The 22,096-nt window shown below is 51.2% G+C and overlaps 1 protein-coding gene across 1 annotated transcript in view; it reads left to right on the plus strand.

Moving 5' to 3' along the window:
* AGRN (agrin) overlaps positions 1 to 17,784 on the plus strand; it is a 221,870-nt gene extending 204,086 nt beyond the window's left edge. The window contains 9 exon segments of the mRNA XM_043499853.1: positions 283 to 394; positions 2,717 to 2,728; positions 4,942 to 5,058; positions 5,360 to 5,549; positions 6,218 to 6,305; positions 10,808 to 10,840; positions 12,466 to 12,690; positions 13,447 to 13,550; positions 17,094 to 17,784. Coding sequence (XP_043355788.1) covers positions 283 to 394; positions 2,717 to 2,728; positions 4,942 to 5,058; positions 5,360 to 5,549; positions 6,218 to 6,305; positions 10,808 to 10,840; positions 12,466 to 12,690; positions 13,447 to 13,550; positions 17,094 to 17,251 — 1,039 coding nt within the window. The 3' untranslated portion in view covers positions 17,252 to 17,784.
* Positions 17,785 to 22,096: the final 4,312 nt, after the last annotated feature.

Below are 22,096 nucleotides of genomic sequence, written 5' to 3' on the forward strand. Positions count from 1 at the left end.
GCTCCTTGGGGCAGGGCCTGTCGCTCCCTTAGCATGTCTACACTGCAGCCAGAGGTGTGACTACAGCATACGTAGACGTACCCAGCCTAGCTTTACTCGAGCTAGTTCCCATAACAGTGTGCAGTGCCCAGCCCAATGGGGCCCTGGCCAGGGGGTGCTCCCATGTTGCAAATAGGAAATACCAGCCAGCACTGCTCCCGCTCACCCGCTGCATCTGTTGGATGACTTTCACCCCAGCTGTGTTTTTTTCCCCCTTTCTTCCTCGCCAAACCCCATAACCAGGAGCAAGGAGCCAATCCCTCTGAACACCTGGATTAGTGTGTCACTGGAGAGGAACAGGCGCAAGGGGGTGATGCGGATTAACAACGGCGAGAGGGTGATGGGAGAGTCACCGGTAAGTTGGCAGGCCAGTGAGATCCTGGCCGGAGACGGTCCCCACCTCCATGAGACCTGACAAAGTCTGACACAGCCTATCCGTGGTTTCTTGTATCAGCCCCACTGATTGCAGTAAGACCCATGGGGATGCAAAGCCAGGGGAACAGCGAGAGAGGCAGACCTCTTTTAGAGGAGGCAGCTGGGGCCTCTTCAGCTTAGATAGGCTTCAAATCCACGCCTTTCACAAGCGAAGCGAGTTGAATGGTCTCAGCCCCAGTCATTATTTAGTGGACATTTTTCCACTTCACACAACTGGGCATGCTTAGTACCCTGTGCTCGGGAGCGGAAGGAGGGCATGGGAAACCCAGGGAGCGGTGGGGAGGGATGGGGCACCATGCGGCAGATCTGAGGTACCTTTCCAGAGCTATTGGAATGAAAATTACAGATACAGGCAGAAATATACTGGCACATGAAGAGAAGGGAGCTTTTTTAAGGTAATTCCCTTCTCTTCATGTGCCAGTATATTTATGCCTGTATCTGTAATTTTCACTCCATGCATCTGAAGAAGTGGGTTTTTTACCCACGAAAGCTTATGCCCCAATAAATTTGTTAGTCTTTAAGGTGCCGCCAGACTCCTCGTTGTTTCTGTGGATACAGCCTAACACGGCCCCCCCTCTGATACTCTGCAGAGCTGTGTGGGATAAGCTTCTCCCCAGCTGGACTCTAGCCCCAGAGCCCTCACTTAGTTGCCCTGAGTCACTGGAGGAATGCCTCCTCCCTGTCAGAGCAGGTCCACCCTTCTTTTATACCTTTCTTTTCCTGCTTGCCCGCCCTGGGGAGCTGGCAGCCCCTTTGCAAGAGAGACGTCCCTGATTCCCCAGACACTGGCTCTGCGGGTTGTGTTCAGTCAGGCATCCCCAGCTGCAGGTCCCTGGCTGTGTGCAGCTGCAGGTGCACGGCCCTTCCTCCACTGGGGCCTAGTGTTAGGGCCAGATCCTGGCTTCGGGAGCCTTTCCTGGTGCTCTGGATGAAGAGTCAGACAGCGCTTTTCAGGGGGAAAGAAAATTGAGTCATTAAAAGCAATTACCGTGATCACACAGATGCCAGCAAAATCTGTCCCCACTCTCTCTGCTCCACTTTCAATCTGGCAGCTGCATTTTTCTGGTTTCTCTCCCCAGCTCCCCTCTACGCTTCTCCCATCTCCCTACAAACAGCCCCACTCACAGCAGGTTCGACACTGACATTCTAACCCACACCGCGGATGCGTTCTGCCCCTTCCTTTCCTCACCCCCGACCTCATCATTACCCAGTGAGTGGTTGCTTCTCCAGCATCCCTCCCCCTGTATCAGGGAGCGATGATCCTGAACTTTACTGAGAGAAAATCAACTCCAAGTGCTGGTTAACACGCCCCTGAACACCTGAATACAGATTTTCCAAGGAAATGAGCGAGGCTGTTTTTTCCACACATGGTGTCGGAACACAAGCCTTTGCCCTGGTCTTGCTTGCACACACTATTCCTTGCACACTAGTGGAGGAGCTGGGACTGCAACCCCAAACTCTCTTCTCCCAAGCAATGGAAAAGTTTCTAAGAACGAAGGATATAAGCCTTCCAGTGAGAGAGACTTTGGTACTGGGGGAAACCTCATCTGGTTTGATTGCTGGCTTTGCTTTGGATTCTGGCCTGACATCCTCTTGTTACCAAAGTCATCAGGGTTTAAACTAAAGATGGGACCGAGTCTCAGGGCTTGGAGGCCTCAAGGGAGTTGAGTATGGGTGGTCCATGCCCACCTGTAGTATAGGGTAGGTAGTCTGTGCCCATCTGGATTTAGACTACAGTTTAGAGGAGGTGGGCTGTGCCCATCTGTAACTTAAAGCAGGGCATTGTTCCCTCTCCACTGTGCAATCACGTGGCTGGATTTGTGCCCTCTGTCAAGACTTAGATATCCATTAAAACATGGGACCGTTATGCACCTGCAGCAGGACAAGAGCTCTTTGATTCCTCCAACACCGGTCTCTCCTCGATAGCAAAGGGGACGCAGGGTGCCAAGGGCTGTCTAATTTCCATAAATGCTCCTTTTTTTCCCCTTTTCAAACTTCCTTTGGTATTAAAGTTGCCCTTTTTAAAGCAGCGTTCCGCCTGGCAGGACAGCAGCACCGTCTGCCACTCCATTCTGCATCTTTCCTGTCTTAATTGCCTGCTAATGAGGGAATGGACATTAGCCAATGCACTTGCAGCTCTGCGTGCTATGATGGAACCCCACTGATTTCCTGTTTCTCTCTCTTTCTCTCTTCCTTTTGATTTTCATTCGTATTTTTCCCTCCTCTGCTGTCTGGATTTCAGAAATCCCGTAAGGTAAAGATAAGTATAACCCACCGCGCTTCCATCTCATATGCCATCGACATGTTTTACATTCCTCCATTCAAACCCGAGTGATCCATGCTTGTCTCCATTTGCCCACCCTCTCCGTCGGACCAGCCCCACTCTGGGTTCTGTAGACTAGACATATTTTTGTTTCTTTTCCTTCGTTAATTTCAGCGAGTTTTATTTGATTTCGACACATTTCAGTAATCTGGTCATTCCTTCTTGTTTTAACTCTGCAAAGCGTTAGTTAGTGATTAATATAACCTCGTCTTGGCCGGCCGGGCGGCAAACTTCCGCTGCTGCGTTGTGAATGATAAATGTTGTGGCCCCTACTTGGAACTTTCCAGGTGTTAAGCTGCCCACCATGGGCTTTATGGTGACAGCAAGGATAGAACTCAGGTCCTCCTGGTCTGAGACCACAAACTCCTGCTGTGTGAGCTAAAAGAGATTCTCCCTATAGTTATTTGCTGTTTGAGGTCTATGACACACAAGTGATCAGTTCTGATTCTGTCCAGTAGAGGGCAGTGGTTACATACATGCCCTAACCAGAGCGTGTCAATATTTATTTATAGTAGAACCTCAGAGCTACGAACACCTCGGGAATGGAGGTTGTCCGTAACTCTGAACAAAACGTTATGGTGGTTCTTTCAAAAGTTTACAACTGAACGTTGACTTAATACAGCTTTGAAACTTTACTGTGCAGAAGAAAAAATGCTGCTTTTAGCCATCTTAATTTAAATGAAACAAGCACAGAAACAGTTTTCTTACCTTGTCAAATCTTTTTTTTAAACTGGCCCTTTATTTTTGTAGTAGTTTATGTTTAACACAGCACTATGCTGTATTCGCTATTTTTTGTCTCTGCTGCTGCCTGATTGCTTACTTCCCAGTTCCAAATGAGGTGGGTGGTTGACGGGTCAGTTCGTAACTCTGAGGTTCTACTGTATTTGAAGTCTCAGGTCACAAATTGACCTAGAGGCCTCCATTCTCCAGGGGAATCTATCTGGTACATTCATCAGAACTGAATTCATTTGAAATCCCTTCTTTTTTACTGGCATGTAAGAACGTGGCAGTCTGACTCAGGGGGAACACAGCTCAGACACACCCTGTTCCTGTAGCCACCCTGCTTTCCCCCTGCTCTCTCAATTCCAGACCCTGACTTGGTGCCAAGGTGCATAGAGCACCTCTCCAGTGCCGTGGCATGAATGCTGAGCTCAGCTCCACAGGGTGCATATTCTCCACACAGCATCCCTTGGCATGAGCAGTGCGGGTGGCTCACAGAGGAAATCTGGCTCTGGAAAGACTTGTCATAAAGTTACCCAGCCAGAGCAGTGGCTGGAGCCTGGCCAGATGCCTGGTTTGCTATGTGGACTAAGCCAAGGCTTGTTGAGCCACTGGTATCTCAACTACACTGGTTCTGCTGTGCCAGGGATTGCAGGTGTGGGGCAAGGATAGTTTTGTGGGGTGGGAATGCAGCAGCATGAGTTCGAGTCTCAGCTGTACCGTTCCGCCAGCTGTAAAAAGGGAGGTGATAATTCTTCCTTGCTGGGAGGCTCCATCTATTATTGTGCCCAGCCTCCATGGCAAGAGGGCCATAGGAAAGCCTCTCAGTAAGGAGAGAAAGAGCCGGGGGAGGGGGAAGGTTGGCCAAAAGAGCTGTGTTCTCAGCTGTAGCATTTAAGGGTGGCCAGCAGAGGGCGGTAGCAGTGCACGGGAGAGGAGGGTAGGGTTGCCAGTTTTGGCTGGACATATTCCTGGAGGTTTCCTCGCGTGACATAATCTTTAATTCCTGGAGACTCCAGGACAATCCTGGAGGGTTGGCACCCCTAGAGGAGGGTGACCCTGTAGGTCCACAGGGTGAAGGTATTTACTGGAGGGATGTTGAATTCCTCCCTGTAATGTTCCCCTTGGTGTGTCTGCCCCAGTGAGAGGGTCTCTTCCCTTCGGTGAGGGACCGTTGGCTTCAGTCATGGTGGGAGGGAGCTGATGTCTCCTCCTTCCTGCCAGGCCGGGCCCTTAAGCTGGCTAAGTTCCCGTCTCCATCTCGAGCTGCTGCCATTCCCTGGCTCCTGCCAGTCCACACAGGGCAGCTGATGCAGCCAGTGCCCTGCTTGCCTCCCTGGATAGGCTGCAGGGCTGGGCCATTCACTCTCCCGCTCCGCATCCTGGTCCCAGGTTCACCTCTCACCCTCTTCCCCGGCCCCCAGGTTCCTCACGCCGTCCTGAATCTGAAGGAGCCCCTCTATGTGGGGGGAGTGCCCGACTTCAGCAAGCTGGCTCGTGCCGCGGCCATCTCCACCAGCTTTGACGGAGCCGTGCAGAAGGTAAGGCAGCTGGCTGTGGGTTCGAGGGGAGCCCTGCGTGGGCATCCGGCAGTGAGGACCCAATGGTTGGCAGCCCTTCTGTCCCTGTACCCCACTGTGCCACAGGGCAAGGCATGTTCTTGAGGGCCATGCCAGGGGGACATACCAGGCTCAGGAAGGTTCATTCTAGGGGGTGATGAGCTGAATTTCCATGTTCTTCCTGGGATGGACTCTGTGCCTACCCTCCCTCCAAACCCCAGCTGGGAGTGGAGTGTAATCCTCATGCTGCCTCTTGTTTCCCTCCCTGTGCGCCCCCCTTCAGATCTCCATTAAGGGCGTCCCGGTCCTGAAGAAAGAGAACATCCGCAGTGCCATTGAGATCTCTGCCTTCCGCTCCCACCCCTGCTCCCAGAAACCCAATCCCTGCCAGAACGGAGGCATGTGCAGCCCCCGGCTAGAGAGCTACGAGTGCGCCTGCCCGAGGGGCTTCTCCGGGGCACATTGCGAGAAAGGTGAGGCTGATGGGAAACGGGCCTGGGCCAGACTGCACTCCCCACTGGCAATGGCCTCGCCTACTAACCAGACTCTGCAGAGAACTGATGGCAGCCAGCTGGAAGCTCTCAGGCCATGGCTGGGGTTTTATTCTTGTTGGTGCCATCCATGTTCCCGGGCAAGGGTCTTGGGGTCATGTGGCCTGGCCGTGCTCTAGAATTGCAGGATGTGACTGGGTGAGAGCAGTGTGCCCTGCGGCGGTTAGTGTTCTACACAACGCGCACCAGTGAAAACTGAGTTAACAAAAAGAAGTCCCGTCCTCTGGCTCTCCCTATGCGTTCTGAGTCTGGACTATGTCCTCTGTCCCCACTGGAAGCTCCTTAGGGCAGGAACCTGGTCTTTTGCTGTGGCTTTGTACGGGAGCAATGCACTCTCCAGCCCCAAATTGGCCTGACCTCGCTCTGCATGCTGGCCCCCAGTTGCTCGAAAGGTGCGTGAGCCATAGCAAACCATTCCAAGGACTTGCTCAGGGCATCAAGTTCGTAACACACCCCAGGAGCAGACGAGTTTGCCAGGTGCCCTGGACCCATCGGGAGCGCTTTGTGCCTGGCTGGTTTATTATTGCTCTGTGGAGATGCACCAATAGTATCGTGATCCCTGCTTGTGCTTCTCCTCTCCCCGTCCCCAGTGATCATCGAGAAGGCAGCAGGCGATTCGGAGGCCATTGCCTTTGATGGCAAGACCTACATGGAGTACCACAATGCTGTGACAAAGAGGTGAGCTGCACTGATGTTTGGGGAGGTTAAATCAAAGCCAGGGGTTGGGAGGGGAGGTGTTGGTGGGAGCTAAGCCGATAGCACAGAGGAATGTGAATCAAGCGCTCAAACCAGGGGTAGGCAGAGCTGCGATTTCACCCATCACCCTCTCCCGGTCTGGTCTTTTCCTCCCCTTCAGTCCCATCCCACAATACACCCAAATTTTTGCTCTTGAGTTAGGTTGGTAGCTTCCCCACTCAGCCAGGCCAGTAGGTGTTGTCTGGAGGTCTGGTGCATATGCAGTCCCTAAACTGGGCGGGATCCACTCTCCGGAGTTACTGGCCCAGATCAAAGTCATCTGGTCTGGGTGTGAGTCAGCGCCCAATGGCAACAATGTGCTATGACATCCAGAACTGATCTGGGACTGTACCCTGAAAACCTAGCAGGCTGAGGGGAGTGAGAGGGTCCTGCAGCTTCGAGGATGAGTGACATCCCCCAGCCAGTTTGGGCAGTCCTAAGGGTGCAGAATAGCGAGAGTGGGAGCCCTGTCCCTATCAAGAGCTGCCGTGTAAACTCTCCTGCCGTGAGGGACCTCTACAGCACTGCTACCCAGCTCTCCCAGGGGCCTGCTCCCCATCCTTCTGTGCTCTCCTATCTCTGTATGTCTTGGTCTCCAGTCACTGTCAGTCTCCTTCTGTGTCTGTCTCCCTGATGGAACAGACCCCCCCACTCCCCTCCCCGTTTCCTAGATTTGGCTGTAACACCAGGGTTCCTGGTTTAGGGTTTTCAGATCCAGGGTTTAGGCTCAGCCCATCTCTGCTCTGCATCAATCCCCCTGGAATGGGGGAGGCCAGGAGGAGTGTAAGGACCCAGCAGTGCTGCTGAGAACTCTTCCTGCCCTGCCCACTGCTTTTGGCTACCTTAAACCAGGCTTCATTTCTTGCCAGCTGTCAGAGACTGTCCTAGGCCTGGCCTGCACCCCAGAAGCTGATATTTTACTGTATAACTGACTAATGGGTTATGGGGCTGGGGAAACTGTAGGCTCCTTATTGTAAATTTCCTATCATAATAATTGGCTGGCTCCCAGTGATTACTTGTGTGGCTTGTGATGTAGCCAAACATCCATCAGGGACTAGGCTGCAGGGCCCAGGCTCCACTGTGTGGGTGACGGAAGCCAAATCCAAAGCCAGGTTTGCAGACCTGAAATTCATAGATTCCAAGGCCAGAAGGGACCATTGTGATTGTCTAGACTGCCTCCTACAGAGCCCAGGCCGGAGAGCTGCCCCACAATAATCCCTAGAGCAGAGCTTTTAAACAAAACATCCCGTCTTGATTTTAAAATGGTCAGTGATGGAGAATCCACCACAGCCCTGGGTAAATGGTTCCAGTAGCTAATGACTTTCACCATTAAAAATAGATGCTTTATTTCCAGTCTCAATTTGTCCAGCTTCAACTTCCAGCCATTGGATCGTTAGACCGTTCTCTGCTAGATTGAAGAGCCCGTTATTAAATATTTGTTGCCCACGTAGGTACCTGTGGACTGTAGTCGATCCACAGTGTCGCCGAGATCTCCTCCCACACAGGAATTTCAATTGGCTGCCACAGGCTGGGCTTTGGAGAATTTGTTTCCATTTAATATGCTGTGGGCCAAATTCAGATCTCAGTTACACCGCTGAGTCCTGGGGAGCAGCTAGGGTGTAGCTGAAGGCAGCATTTCCCCTGACAGCTACATCCCATACGTGGGGGTCAATTCTACCCTCAGTTCTGCATCTGCCTGCTGCTAGGGGCTAAAAACAGTGCTGCCCACCTGTGGCTGACGCTGTGTGACCCCACCAAGCCTCCAGCAATGATGGACTTGTCCAATCCACAGCAGAGTAGCTCAGCCTCTGATTTTATCCACGGGGCATCTCAACTAGCTTCCTAGGTCTTCTTCAGCCTCATGGTTCTTAGAGCTAGTCCAGTTAGTTCCCAGCTCTAGGGACCATTTGGCATCTCTGGAGCCGGATAACGAATTACTCTTTGCCCTTTTCCCCACTCTGCCTCCCCGCCTATCCCCAGTGCTAACATCCCCGTTGCTTGTTGCTCTTTGTCTGTCTGTCTGTCTCTTCTGAATGTCCTTGTTTCTTTGTTTTCAAGCCAACTGACCAATGAGATACCAGCGTAAGTAGATCACACACACCCCTCCTCACTGTCCGTCATCTGCCCTCCACCACTGCACATAGATTGCCATCTGCCGCCCTGGGCTTCCCCCCATGACCCCGAGCCCTGTTCCACGCAGCCAGATAGTGAGCGGTGTTTGAGGGGGAGGACAGCTGCCGGGAATCTCTCATCCAGCACTTGGGAAGAGCAGATCTTTGCCGTGGGCACCATTTGCGTTTCACTGGTAGGGTTAGGTGCGGAGAGGAGGAGCTAGGGGCTGGTCTCTGAATCCAGGGCTGAGACGCCGGCCCCATTGAAGTCGATGGGAGCTTTTGCCATTAACTTCAGTGGGGCCAGGCTTTATGCCAGTGGTGTGTGTGGGTTAGCTCCACCCATGCAGATGTGTTGGCAATGGACATGGGGGTTGGGGGGAAGTGAGTGGGAGATCCTTTGTCAAGGATCTCTTCAGTCAGCAATGAAGGGGTTAAGCAGTGAGCAGGGTGGACCCTCTGGGAGCCTGATTCTGCACTCACTTGTACCAGTGTGAATTCGGAGTGAGTCCCTGCAGTGTAAAGCTGGAGGGAGGGTGTGCAGAGTCAGGCCCTGAGATCCTGCCACCCCAGGAAACATGGCCCAGACGCCTGCTGGGTAACATGCAGGGAGGGCTCCATGGTGCCAAGGTTTGGCTGGGAGGGAGGATTCTTCTCCAAAGTCCTCTTGACAGCTGCTTATTTGGCTGGGGAGCAGGAGTGGGGGGTACCTGATCCCTTGGAAGCAGCAGTGGCTCATCCAGTCGCATTCTCTATTCTATGTGTGTTAGGGGGTGGGGGGCGCAAGCTGTCTGGTGCATCCCCGTCCCACCTCATTCTCTCCAGGCCAGGGATTGGAAGGAGGGCACGGAGGCTGAGAACCTGCATGCATGCATGTCTGCACTGAGGGGGGGGAAAGCAAAGCAGCCTGACTGATGCTGCATTGTAAGAGCAGCCCAGGGTGTCCTCACAGGAGCCTGGCCCCTCACCAGCTAGATGATACGAGCCCCGCATATCACAGCCGCCTTCCAGCTGGCAGCATGCTGAGTCTCTTTGCCATGTAGCTGGAAACCTGGCTACCCCGCTGTGCCAGGAGGAGCCAGGCACACTCGTAAGGTGGTGGAACGCTGCTCCCTCTCGGTGCCCTGCCAGGAAATGAGAAAGGGTCACTGCTTTCTGGCTCACTTGGGGAGCTGTTCCACAGGGGTGCCAGCCAGTGCCCACTCATCTGGGCATCCAACCGGCAGTGGAGCTTAAAGCTTCTCCAGCTGGGATTTGGCAGTAGGCACGAGCTGGCACTGCTCGGGGCTTGCTCTGCAGAGTTGCCCATCAGGGCTAATGGCTAGAAACCAGATTCTTCTGCCTCCATATGTAAAGATTGGAGGTGTGCTGGCCATGCGGAGCTGTTGCTAATGACACAGTTGCCTTGCTGTGTCGTGCAGGGCATGAACTTCCCTTGACATTTTTTATTTTTTACTTGTTGGAGCTGATTTTAGTGCTAGACCCACAGACCCTGAGACTGGCCCCTCATGTAAGCAGGACAGCTGTAGTATGGGATTTCCCCCACGCAGTCCTGCCAAAGTGTCCCAGCCCTGACCCAGAGTTTGCTCCACAGCCATTCAGGCCTTGGTCGCTCATCAGACAGTCAATAAGGGGTCCGATCTTGCTGATGCAGACACCTGTCTATGACAAACTGTACCAAGATCCACCACTGAAAATTTATTGGGTGGGATCTGCAGCCATTCTGGGCTGGATGCTAACTGCGGAGCTCGAGGCAAAAGGCTCCATCTCCTATTGCCCATCCTCTGAGCTGGACAAACCCTCTCTTGCCCTGTGTCAGGCAGTCTGGATTGGACAGTTTGAATTTCAGAGGGGTTTCTTGATGCAAATACGTACTAGTAGCAAAAGCAGCTGTGTAATTAGCAGAACCCTTGCAGCACCCTCTCTGGTCCTGCCTTGAAATAGTGCCTCGCCGCGTGCCCTCCCCCCCTTCGCAGGCTGCCTTTAGAGTATCCACAGCAAAGCTCTAGTGAAAGTGGAGGCTGAACATTCAGTGGGTTCCGCGTTCCTGCGTGGGTCACATATGCAGGGATCGTGCCGTGTCCCTGCTTACCAGAGTCCTGAGAATTCACCCCGGGGATGTCAGGAAACCCAGGCAGCCCCAAAGGACATTTGATTCCCCACTGCAGTTCCCTCTAGAGCCCATTCCCCAGGCTTTATGCTCAGGGTGAGAAGCTGCCCTGAGCCAGGCAGGGCCATGCACCGCACCCAGGGCCTTCTGTGAGCCAGGCGGGTGTTTTTCTTTTTTCTCCTCTGGCGCTTATGGCATGCCTCCCCTTTCTTCCTGCTTCTAAGTCCTGAAGCACTGGACTATGCCCTGGATCACAGGTGAGTCTCCGCCAGGCTTCGGCTCTTGTGTCTCGTGCGCTCTGGTGTTGCTGCTTCGTTGGCCTCTCTGTCTGTTGTGCGTGTCTGAATGTTTGGCTTTTTATTGATAAGGGACAATGGTTCGCAGCCTGCGAGAGCCTGAAATAAAGGGAGGCCGGGGGGAGCCCATACAGCACAGAACGAGGACTCAGGAGATGGGATTACAGCTCTGTGGCCTGGAGCAAGTCATTTACCCCCTCTGGATCTGCCTTTCAACAGTAACTCACCCGCCAAGCAAGCGCTTGATAGAGCAAATGCCCACAGCTTAGTGGGGAGGCTGGGTCGTATCGCTGGTGATGCGGGCTTCACCCAAAGCTGCCATCTGGCTCTTTGGCTGCAGTGTCCCTTGGGAATAAAATGCTCTCCCTGCGGCTCTCTGTTTTGTCTGGTGTTCTGTGTGCACACGGGTCAGCGGCAGCCTCTTGGGAGAACAGAGGGGGAAACCCAGCATTTATAGCCCCCTGTAGCCCCAGTGGCAACGTGGCCAGTCACCCAGTGCAGTAGCCAGTGGCAGGAACTGGGCCGGGGTATTGTATCCTTGCCCAGGAATGACCGAGTGGAGATGTGGGTTCTGATGGGGGATAGTCTGGTCCCGGTAATGCACTGGTTTTAGGAGGAGACTGTCTCTGTTGCCCCAGGTGCAAAGTGCAGCCTTCCCCCCCAGGTCCTATCATGCCTCTCTTCCCTGGAGCCGCGCCATAGAGGGTGGGTGTCAGTCGGAGTCACTGCGGGGGTTCAGTGACATTGGAGAAGCCTGATGGTCTCGCCATTAACCCTTTGGTGCTATTTCTGGATGCTCAAGAAGGCACTCTGACACAGGGCCACTCCATCACTGCTCCCTGCTGGTGTCCTGTGAGTCAGGCCAGTGGGCTGGGCAGAGGATGACCCTGGGGCTTTGGGGGTGAGGAGGCAGAGGTGTTGGGGGGGTCCTTCCCTCGTGTGTGGCCCCAGCAAGCTGATTGATGTCTCCTCTGGCCAGTCCCAGGGAACTTGCTGGTGGAGGGCAAAATGGCACCAGCCCCCAGCTGACTCCTTCCCAGGGCACTTCTAGTCCAGCTGACGGAGCCTCCTTTGTACTGAACTTGCCCGGCTCAAAGGCTGCTGTGCGTGAAGCCGTGTTCGAGAGCAGAATCGGGGCCTGCCCAGCCCCTCCCCACCCCACCATTCTGCAGGACCTGCATACCAACCTAAACCCCAGGCAAGGCTCATGAGCCTCGGACCTTTTGCAGGGGCCAAGGTGGGGCCGAACCGGGCTGCTTCAGCCCCTGCCTCTCCTCTCATACCATTTTGCAAACAGCACATCAGGCCTTGTGAGTTGCCTATGCCTGAGATCCATCACGTACTGCAGACAGGTGTATAACCCCGCCACACGCCCCCCCACCCACCCACGCTCCCCGTGCCTTATTCCAGAGGCTAGCCGGGGGAAACCAGCCAGAGCAGTGACCTGCCTGGAAACAGAGGAGCATGCTGCTCTGGCGGGCTGGTCACCTGCCTCTAAGCCCGAGTGGGGGGCTGCCCATTGCTTCAGTAGCCCCCTTCCTGACTCAGGCCTGTCTTCCCTTCCTCCACTCGGCCCCTCGGTGCAGCGAGAAGGCCTTGCAGGAGAACCACTTTGAACTGAACATCAAGACGGAAGCCACCCAGGGTCTGATCCTGTGGAGCGGGAAGGGGCTGGAGCGGTCGGACTACATCGCCCTGGCCATAGTGGACGGTTACGTGCAGATGACCTACGACCTTGGCTCCAAGCCGGTTGTCCTGCGTTCCACAGTGCCAGTGAACACGAACCAGTGGATCCAAATCAAAGCGTACAGGTGAGACGGTTCAGAGAGGCAGGCAGCAAAGAGGCGTAAGGGCTGGCGGGGTTGCAGTCAGTGTGCTCACAGCTGGGCATGAGCTGGGCTGGGTCATGTCTCGGGCACCTGAGTCATGGCCCTGGAGCCAGGCCCCACGGTCTCCATGGGTCACTGAGCCCTACAGATAATAATAGAGGAGTGGTATTCGGCCAATGTGGCGTTGGGGGGGTGCGTGCCTTGACTTGCCTGCCCTAGATTCTAGGAAATGTGAAAGGAGCAGGCTCAAGGAAGTACTCCCGGTCCATGCCTTTTATTTTAGCCGACTAAGGGCTTGGAATTCTGTTCGTGTTGGGCCTCCCATGGGTTTTATTTATATTGGTGATGAGGGGAGTGGTGAGCTGCTCGCATGGCTGGAATGCCAGTGGTTTCTGCTGATGATTCTGGAGGGAGTATTAGGAGGCAGGGACTGTTGGAAGAGCTTTGCCTGGGACATCAGCTTGCAGCAGGACCCCACCTCCCCTGTATTAGGAGGCAGGCTGGAGGAGAGAGCTCACCTTGCTTGTCGTACCAGCCTCTCCCAGGAGGAGTCGCTGCAGGGGATAGTGCAGGAGTGCTGGCAGGAGAAACTGAAGCCTGCAGGGGTCCAGAGACAGCACAGAGGGCAGGGGGCTGATGCATGGTGGTGGAGCCATCGGCAGCTTCCCTAGTCAGGCTAAGGCAGACCACTGCTCCAGGCCCCTTTACTGAGCATCCCTCTCTCTTTTCTGGGACCAGAGTACACAGAGATGGCTCCTTGCAGGTTGGAAACGAAGCCCCCATAACTGGTTCTTCCCCTCTTGGAGCAACTCAGCTAGACACTGACGGAGCCCTATGGCTGGGTAAGTTGAACATGGGAAGAAATAATGAAATTCCCTTCTGTGCCCCGGAGTGGAGAGTCTCAAAGCCCCCAAGGAGGGTTAGACACACTTCCCATTAACCCCAATGGGAACTGAGTCCTAAATCCCTGAGTTGTCTGAAAATATCAGCCCTGGCATAAATCTGTGTGATGGGTCACAGTGCCGTAGAAGGTGATGACTGCTTTGTGCCATAGGCACAGCTGTACAGTTCAAGGGATAGCACATTTTCCTCTGTAAATCTCAAAAGACTGGACACAAGTGGATCAGCATTAACCTCCTTTGACAGCTGGTCTAACCAAGTACAGAAATTGTACAGGCGGCACTGTGGGTTCGCCTAGTGGGTGTCTACCCCTCAAAATCCAGCGTCTGTTCCCACCTATGTCATACTCCTCCTGTGGAATCTTTGGCAGGCCCCTTGCAGTGCCTGTTAAAGGAACATTCTCCATACAGCAAGGCAGCATCCTGGTGGGGAAGGCAGCAGGAGGAGTTGGTTTCCCCACATGTGCCAGAGATGTCAGTGTACTCGTGTCCAAGTGGGAAGTTGATGATGGAAATATTCTCTGGCCCTGTGCTTTTTCCTCCGGCAGCTTTGCTGACAGAGAACTGTGTCCTGATTTCAGATAAGGGCTTCTTTCTTAAAAACATTTCACTACTTCTGCCATTGAAAACAGTCTCATGCACGCACCAGTATCAGAACACCCTGCCTGCCGTTCCAGTTGGGGGGCGGAATGTCATTTCGCTGGGCAGAGAAAGGGAGAGACAGAACTTGGCACTGCCCAGGGGTGTCATTTCAAAGTCTGGGAGGCTCCAATTCAGCGGGGTTTTTAAGCACACGTAGAACGTCAAGCATGTGAGTGGTCCCATTGATGTCCAGGGGTAACTCATGTGCATAAAGTTCTGCACATGCTTAGTTTCCTTGCAGAATCGGGGCTTGAGTCTCCACATGTTCGTAATCAGTTTAATCAAACTCCTCAGACAGCAATCTCGGTGGCTGGGACGCTCAGCCCCAGGAGTGTGAAGACACGACAGTTACACACACGCGCACGCACTCTCTCTCAGGGTACGTCTACACAGCCAAAAAGCCCCACAGCAGTGCGTCTTAGAGCCCGGGTCGCCTGACTCGGGCTCGTGGGGCTAAAAATAGCGGTGTGGACATTTGGGTTGGAGCCTGGACTCCGAGGTCTTGCCCCCATCACCAGATTTCAGAGCCCTAGCTCCAGCCGGGACATCTACACTACTGTTTTAGCCCCACAACACAAGCCCGAGTCTGTTGATCTGGGCTCTGAGCCTCACTGCCGAGGGTCCTCTTTCTCTCCCTCTGTCTCATGCCCGTAATGCAAACAAATCAGCCTTATAATGTGATGTGGTGACAAACCTACCTATGGAGAGACTCTTCCCCTCCCCATTATAAAAGGCAGAGACAGAAGGCAGCGAGGTCTGGAGGAATTAGCACTGGGTTGGGAGTCAGGAGGTCTTGAGTTCTAATGTCCAGTCTGCCCCTCGCTCATTGTGGAGCCTTGGGCAAGTCCCTTTGCCTTTCCATCTCGGTTCTCCAGCTATAAAATGGGAATCCTGCTTGCTCTCCTACCTTCCAGCGGTGTCACAAGGATTAATTCGCCGCTGCCCATACAGGGCTGTGAATATGAGGGTGATCTAAAAATAGTGCTATTCTGGGGCTGGAATCCTGGTTCCCAACTCTGAAAGCACTTACTGCTGACAGAAGAGCTCTGTTAGGTATAGAAGCACTGGCACAGGGTGACCGGCCTGTTAAAGGACAGAAGGCTCCACACTCGGCTTTCCTCCCTAGGCAGGGAAATGGGTCCTGTGCCTCAAGCAGGCCTCTGGGATATGTCAGAGAAAAGCCTGGGCAACAAGAGAGGAGGAGAGGCCTGGGGGCTGCAGGCAGCAGAAGGAGACCCTGTGATACTAGGGAGAGAAGACTCCAGCTAGATGGGGCTGGGAGCAGCCTGCCAAAGCTGTGAAAGGCTCCAGACGTGTGGGGCTTGCTGAAGAACATGAGTGGATAAATATCTGGACTTTGGACTTTGAGGGCTCCATTTTGAATGGTCTATGATAATAAAGCAAAGTATTACTGGCCAAGAGAAAAAGCTTGTGAGGCATTGATTGAGGAGCTCAGAAGAAAGGGAAACTGAGGCAGGGATGCTGCAGGGCCACCCAATGCCAAGGGGGGCGGTGCTCTGGAGGCAGCAACCCTGCTACAAATATCCATATGTCCTTATCAAGATGCAGCCTGTCAACAGAAGATAACCTACAGGAATATACATCTATGGGGCCAAATTCTCTGCCAGTGTCAAATCCAGTGGAGTTGTGACATTTGGCTCGTTGTTTCCAATCCTGCCCCCACTGAAACCCACAGCAAAAATGCCTATTGACGTGGGTGAGAGCAGGACTGACCTCAGTACCATTTGTTCACATCCGTGGAGGCAGGACAGGGTCCAAAATGACCCACAACGAATACTATTAACCCTGCTTAATTACACCCGATGGTCTTCAGATACAGCCAGTGCAAGCGCTCTCAGCTTGAAGACGCAGCAGTGAGCCGTTAGCTCCAATCATTAGTGTGCTCGCGTCAGACTCGGGAGACCTGTGTTCAGTTCTCTGTTCCACCACAGTGTTTGGGCAAGTCACTTAGCCTCTCCATACCTCGTTCCCCATCTGTCAAATGATTATAATAGCCCCTCACGTGGGTGTTGGGGGGTCAATACGTTAAGGATTGCGGGATGCTCAGGTTGTAAGGGGAGGTCTTCAGATAAATCAAAATGGTCAACAAGTAGTGTTTTTGATGATCTGTAACAAAGAAGCAAGGTGACACATTCTCTCCAGCCTTTGCAGACACATCCACCATTAGAGGGAAGTGGTGCCATTTTCGACTCTAGTCAATTTCCCATGCCAAAGTTATAGGAGGGTTTCCTAATGGACAATGCCGCCTTTAACGATGCGGTGGCTGTATCCTCTCTATCGTTTGTCACCATGGGAGTTAAGAGAAGGGCCATCAACAGAGCTGGTTGGAAACCCAAAATCTTTCTCACAAGAAATTCTGATTTAAAAAAAAAAAGAAAAAGTGTTTTCCCACTGAACCTGTCAGGTTTTGTTTTGAATCAACATTGCAACATGATTAATTTTGTTTCCACTTAAAATGCCATTTCACTGCATTTTCACCTTCAAACAAAAAAGAAACAAAACGATATTTGAAGTCTAACTGCTGATATGAAATGTAAGTTTTCGTTTAAAAAATCCCCTCCAGGAAAAACTAATTTTTTCCCCGGACTTGGCGTTGACTTGTAAACAAATTCATTTTTGACAAAGCCAGCCAGGTAAACTTTTCAGGTGAAACCTTTCAGTCCGCTCTAGTAATTAACTCTTAAGCTTCATGGCATCAACTACTCCTTGCTGAGGAGTCAGGAAGGAATCCCAGCTATGCAGCGTTGCAGGCAGCATTGCACAAGTGCTAGGATGGCCCATCCTCTGTGCCCCTACCTGATCTTTCCATCCCATCTCTTGCAGGGGGAATAGAGAAGCTCGGCGTGGCTCACAAACTGCCCAAGGCCTACAGCACTGGCTTTATTGGCTGCATAAGGGACGTGATAGTCGACCGCCAAGAACTGCACCTGGTGGAGGACGCTTTAAACAACCAGACGATATTACACTGCTCAGCCAAATAAACCCCCCAGGAGCCCTTCCTTCCCCTTCCCCCTCCTGCCTCTTGCTGTAATTATTTTCTATTTTTGTAAACTTATTGCTTTTTATATTTTGGGGGGGTGAGGGAGAAAGGGGGAGGAAACACCTGTTGTTGTTTTTTCGGTTGGTTATTTGTTTGGTTGCATTGTAGCCACATCGGTTGGACTTTGCTCGAGCAGCAGCAACATAGAACAAGCCCTGAACCAAGTCTCCAGGAAGTGACTGAGGAACAAACCCACATAGCCTCCTTCATTGTAAATGTCATTAATACTTGAAGCCTTTTTCCCCACCCCACCCCCCTGCCTTATTTTATTTTTATTTTTTGTTGGTTCTTGTTCATGCCCACGAGGGGGGAGAAACACGAGGATCGCAGCGCTGGCCAGACCTGCGGCCTTCGGGGAACCCTTGCTTTCTGATCTCAGGCTGTCCCCACGCTCCGCTTCCTTCATTCCTGGCTGAGTGGAGAAGCAGTCATTCGGGGGAGGGAAACATCACGTTGCATTTGGGCCAAGATCTACCAAGTCTTTTCCGGGCTTCGTATCCATCCCCTTCTTTCCTCTCTGTCAGTAATGGCAGTGTGTGAGGATCTCAAGTGGTTTTCTCTGGGATACTTTGTCAGGGAACGCTGCTTGCTGGAAGATGGACCAAGCTCAGCTCATAGCAGGTTGGAAAGCTCCGCTCTGTGGTTGGCTCGTGCCTCCTTGACGACTCGCTGAACTCAATTTTTTTTTTTTATCAGTTTGGCTGAGGAGGGGCAGCAGCTTCTTTACGTGTTAATCTCCTCCTGGATGCGTGCAGAAGCAGCTGGGAAACCTATTTCCAGGCTTTATTTTTATCCAGACATGTCCCAACTGCCCACTTGGCCTCGCTGCGCTTTCCAAGAGTCTTTGCTGTTTACCAAAACATGCCCTCTCTTGTGCCAGTGAGAACGCTGCAAAGTATGTTGAATGTCCGGGGCTTGATCCATTGAGGGTCACCCGTCCCCAATCTCCTGTTAAGGTCAACAAGATTTGAGGGCACAGGCTAAGGGCCCTTTTCCTCTGTAATCCATGTGAAGCACACTTCCCTTTTCCAGCCTGTCCTCTATTTACAGAGATGATGGTTTTGGACCAGCTGTCCTAAGGATTTCTGCTTACATGCCTTGAAAGCTAATGGGTGTTTGGCCATTGACTTCATGTTTGTACAACAGCCAGCACAACAGGGGACCTGATCCTGGCCAATGCCCATAGACACGACCATGATACAAACCATAACTTCAGTGGGGAACAAGATTTGGCCCTTACTGTACAGGCAAGAGAAAGGGTTGTAGGGGTTTTTTTTGTTTTTTTTTAAAGCGATTTTTATTTTTCACAATGCAAATCATTCCTTGTAAAAATTTGCTACGATGCAAATACTGTAATGCCAGCTCCGAACCCAGTGTGCATGTGTGTGTGTCGATTTACATGTATGCATTGTATGCAAACACTGATTCTCTTGTTAAGGGAAAAAAGTCCCCAAGGCTTTTTAAGAAAAAAGGACCAAGATGCTGAAAAAGACTGACCTGTTTAGGGTGACCAGCCGTCCCGATATTATCTGGACAATCACGATATAAGGGGCTTTGTCTTATATACACAACTATTTCCCCCTCCCCCTGAAAAAAAAGTGTCCCGATTTTTCACTCTAGACCTGCTGTGTTCAGTTTCATTGTCTGTGAGACGGACTCACGGATGCTCTCTAATAGGGTACATCTCCTTCCCCCCCCCCCCCCCCCGAGCTAGGCGGGTTTTGCTCTACTGTGTGTAAAGCACATTTTATGGAGCAAGGAGCATGACTTTGCAAGATCCTGCCTCTTATAAAATGATATAAGCTTGTGGCAGTTTTCTGGACTGCCTGCTGGTGCTCCCTCCCCTCAAGAAAATAACATTTCTCCGGGCTGAACTCTGAGCCAGGAAACCCAACTGCTTTTTGTGGGGTGAGATCTGAAGGCAGGAGAAGCGAAGGCAACCAACATACCTTTTAAAACCACTTTTTTTCCCCCCTTTTAAAGCAAGGGTTCTACTTTTAAAGTCAGACCAAGTCGCACCAGGGACGTCTGGCCTAGAAAGTGTCCCAGGCCTCAAAAGATGCCATGTCTTGGGCTTGTGATTCCCTTTCTTTTGACAGGTTTCAGAGTAGCAGCCGTGTTAGTCTGTATTCACAAAAAGAAAAGGAGTACTTGTGGCACCTTAGAGACTAACAAATTTATTAGAGCATAAGCTTTCGTGAGCTACAGCTCACTTCATCGGATGCATTTGGTGGAAAAAACAGAGGAGAGATTTATATACACACACAGAGAACATGAAACAATGGGTTTATCATACACACTGTAAGGAGAGTGATCACTTAAGATAAGCCATCACCAGCAGCGGGGGGGGGGGGAAGGAGGAAAACCTTTCATGGTGACAAGCAAGGTAGGCTATTTCCAGCTATTTCACTCTCCTTACAGTGTGTATGATAAACCCATTGTTTCATGTTCTCTGTGTGTGTGTATATAAATCTCTCCTCTGTTTTTTCCACCAAATGCATCCGATGAAGTGAGCTGTAGCTCACGAAAGCTTATGCTCTAATAAATTTGTTAGTCTCTAAGGTGCCACAAGTACTCCTTTTCCTTTCTTTTGAGGTGGGGAAGAGGCGGGGGGGTTGTTTGATATTCCTTGCCTGATGTGTTTCTTCTTTTCCCTGCCTAGCTTTATTTACCTGATCCCGCTTAAAGAAATAAAAAACTCCATCCCACCTGAACAGTCCTTGTTTCATGTCCCAGCAGGCAAAACATAGATGTATTTCTCCCGGTGGAAATCTACACCTACGTTGTTGCTGTCCCGAAAAAAAATCCAAAGTGGTTAGTGACTCAATGGGGGTCATGGCCTTCTGAGAGCTACAATGGAGATCCCAGTATTTTCTTGTGTGTGGCAATACCACATTTTAAGTGGCGACTGTAAATATATTGTGGGTCCTGTTGGAGAGTAATGTGATTGTGTTGTAAAGCAAACTGACTACTGGACTTTAAGCACATGGTGTAGGTCGCCAGAGGCTAACTAGGACTGGCAAGGCAGAAATGCAAAACTCTCCTTCTGTATTTTAGCTGGACAGTGCAACCTCCTAAGCTGCAATTAAGGGCTGACAATTCCAGCCAGAGGGAGAGGGGTGCGCAGACAGGAAGCTGCTAATTTCCCAGAATGCCACTAAAATGAAGCCAAGGTCACTGCAAAACAATACACTGTCTGCTTTTGCTGGGGCTTGGAAATGCCTTAAAACAAAACATTGTGTCCTTGTTGAAAAGCACCTTGACCCAACATCGGATTCAGCAGCGCTCCCTAGAGGCCGTGCACTTAACTTCGGCTTTATTTTCAACAGCATTTAGAACTCCTATGTACAAAAAGACATTGAGTTTTGATTTTTTTTTTCAACTTTTTTTTGGTTGGTTGGTTGGTTGGTTGGTTGGCTATTTTTTTTACAATTTGTCTGTCCATGTGGCTTCATTTTTAGGGTAAATTAATGACGATTGTGAACTGCTGTATGAATTCTGAAGGGCAATGCACAGTAGAGGAGAAGCATGATATAACCATTACTAACTTGTGTCTTTCGTCAATCACCATGAAATAAAGTTTGAAAACTATTAAATATGTTTAAAAGGGGCCATTGCTTTGTCTCTCTGGGGCTCACGTCTGCCTTCCACCTACACTGACTTCACCAGCTGAGGAGCTGGTCTAGCGAGCGTCAATCTCAAGTCATTGGTACAAGACTCTTCTGGGACAGTCATTTTGCAAGCCAAGACCTCATGTATTACATATCATGTACAACAAAAGGCAGAGTCTTAACTCCAGTGAACTTTGCCCATCATTTCCCATCTCAAAAGATGTGCTGCTGCCCTAGTCTTTGGTGCTTCTTACTTCTCTAGCCCAAAACTATGGGCTGGTCAACACTGAAAATGTACATTGGCATAGCTGTCCCCCAGGGGTGTGAAAAATCCATCCCCCGAGAGATGTAGCTAAGCCGACCTAGACAGCGCTAGGTCGACAAAGAATTCTTCCACGGGCTTCATTAATTACTACAGCAATGGGAGAACCCCTCCCGTCACTGTAGTGAGTATCTACGCTGAAGAGATAAGTGCTACCTGAAATACACAGTTTAGAGACCTGTAAATATCCACCAGGATTAGCTTGAGCCTTGTCCAAAGCTATACTGAGGTCAGAGGCAGTGTTAGATTGTAAACTCTTTGTGGCAGCGGCTCCCTGTTCTATGTTTGTACAGCCCCTAGCACAATGGAATTGTGGTCTATGACAGGCTCCTAGGTGCTACTGCACTACAGTAATCATGGGAGTCATTCCTTTTACTTCCAGCAGGCTTTGGAGTAGGCCCAGAGCTTGTGTTTTAACAGTTACATTGTGGTAGCTCCTGGAAGGCTCAGCCAAGTCTGAGATCTGCTGGGCAGACATATGGTATGAATGACGTATTCTAATCTTCTAGTTGTGTTTCCCTCTTTACTTTTAAGAAAAATGGAGAGAAACTAATTAAAAAGTTAAGTTTGTGACGCAAACTGATTAAAAACCCAGGAATTTTAACCACTAAAAATTTGGCCGTTGCTCCTCAGTATCCCGTTGGTTTTGTTTTTATACCTATCTGTAATCCGGTGTGGCTGGTTAAGTATTCACTCGACATGGTGTCATTTTTACAAGTATCCTCGCGAACATCTTTCAAAGCCTTGGAACAATAAATCTGGCAGTTTAAAAACTGCAAGCTGGGGCTAGATTCTAACACTGAATTGTGGAGGGTAGGAAAGGCCTTTTAAGAAAAAATGTACGAACATTTTA

This window comes from Dermochelys coriacea, chromosome 18, assembly GCF_009764565.3.
Source record: "Dermochelys coriacea isolate rDerCor1 chromosome 18, rDerCor1.pri.v4, whole genome shotgun sequence".
NCBI classification, from domain to species: domain Eukaryota; kingdom Metazoa; phylum Chordata; order Testudines; family Dermochelyidae; genus Dermochelys; species Dermochelys coriacea.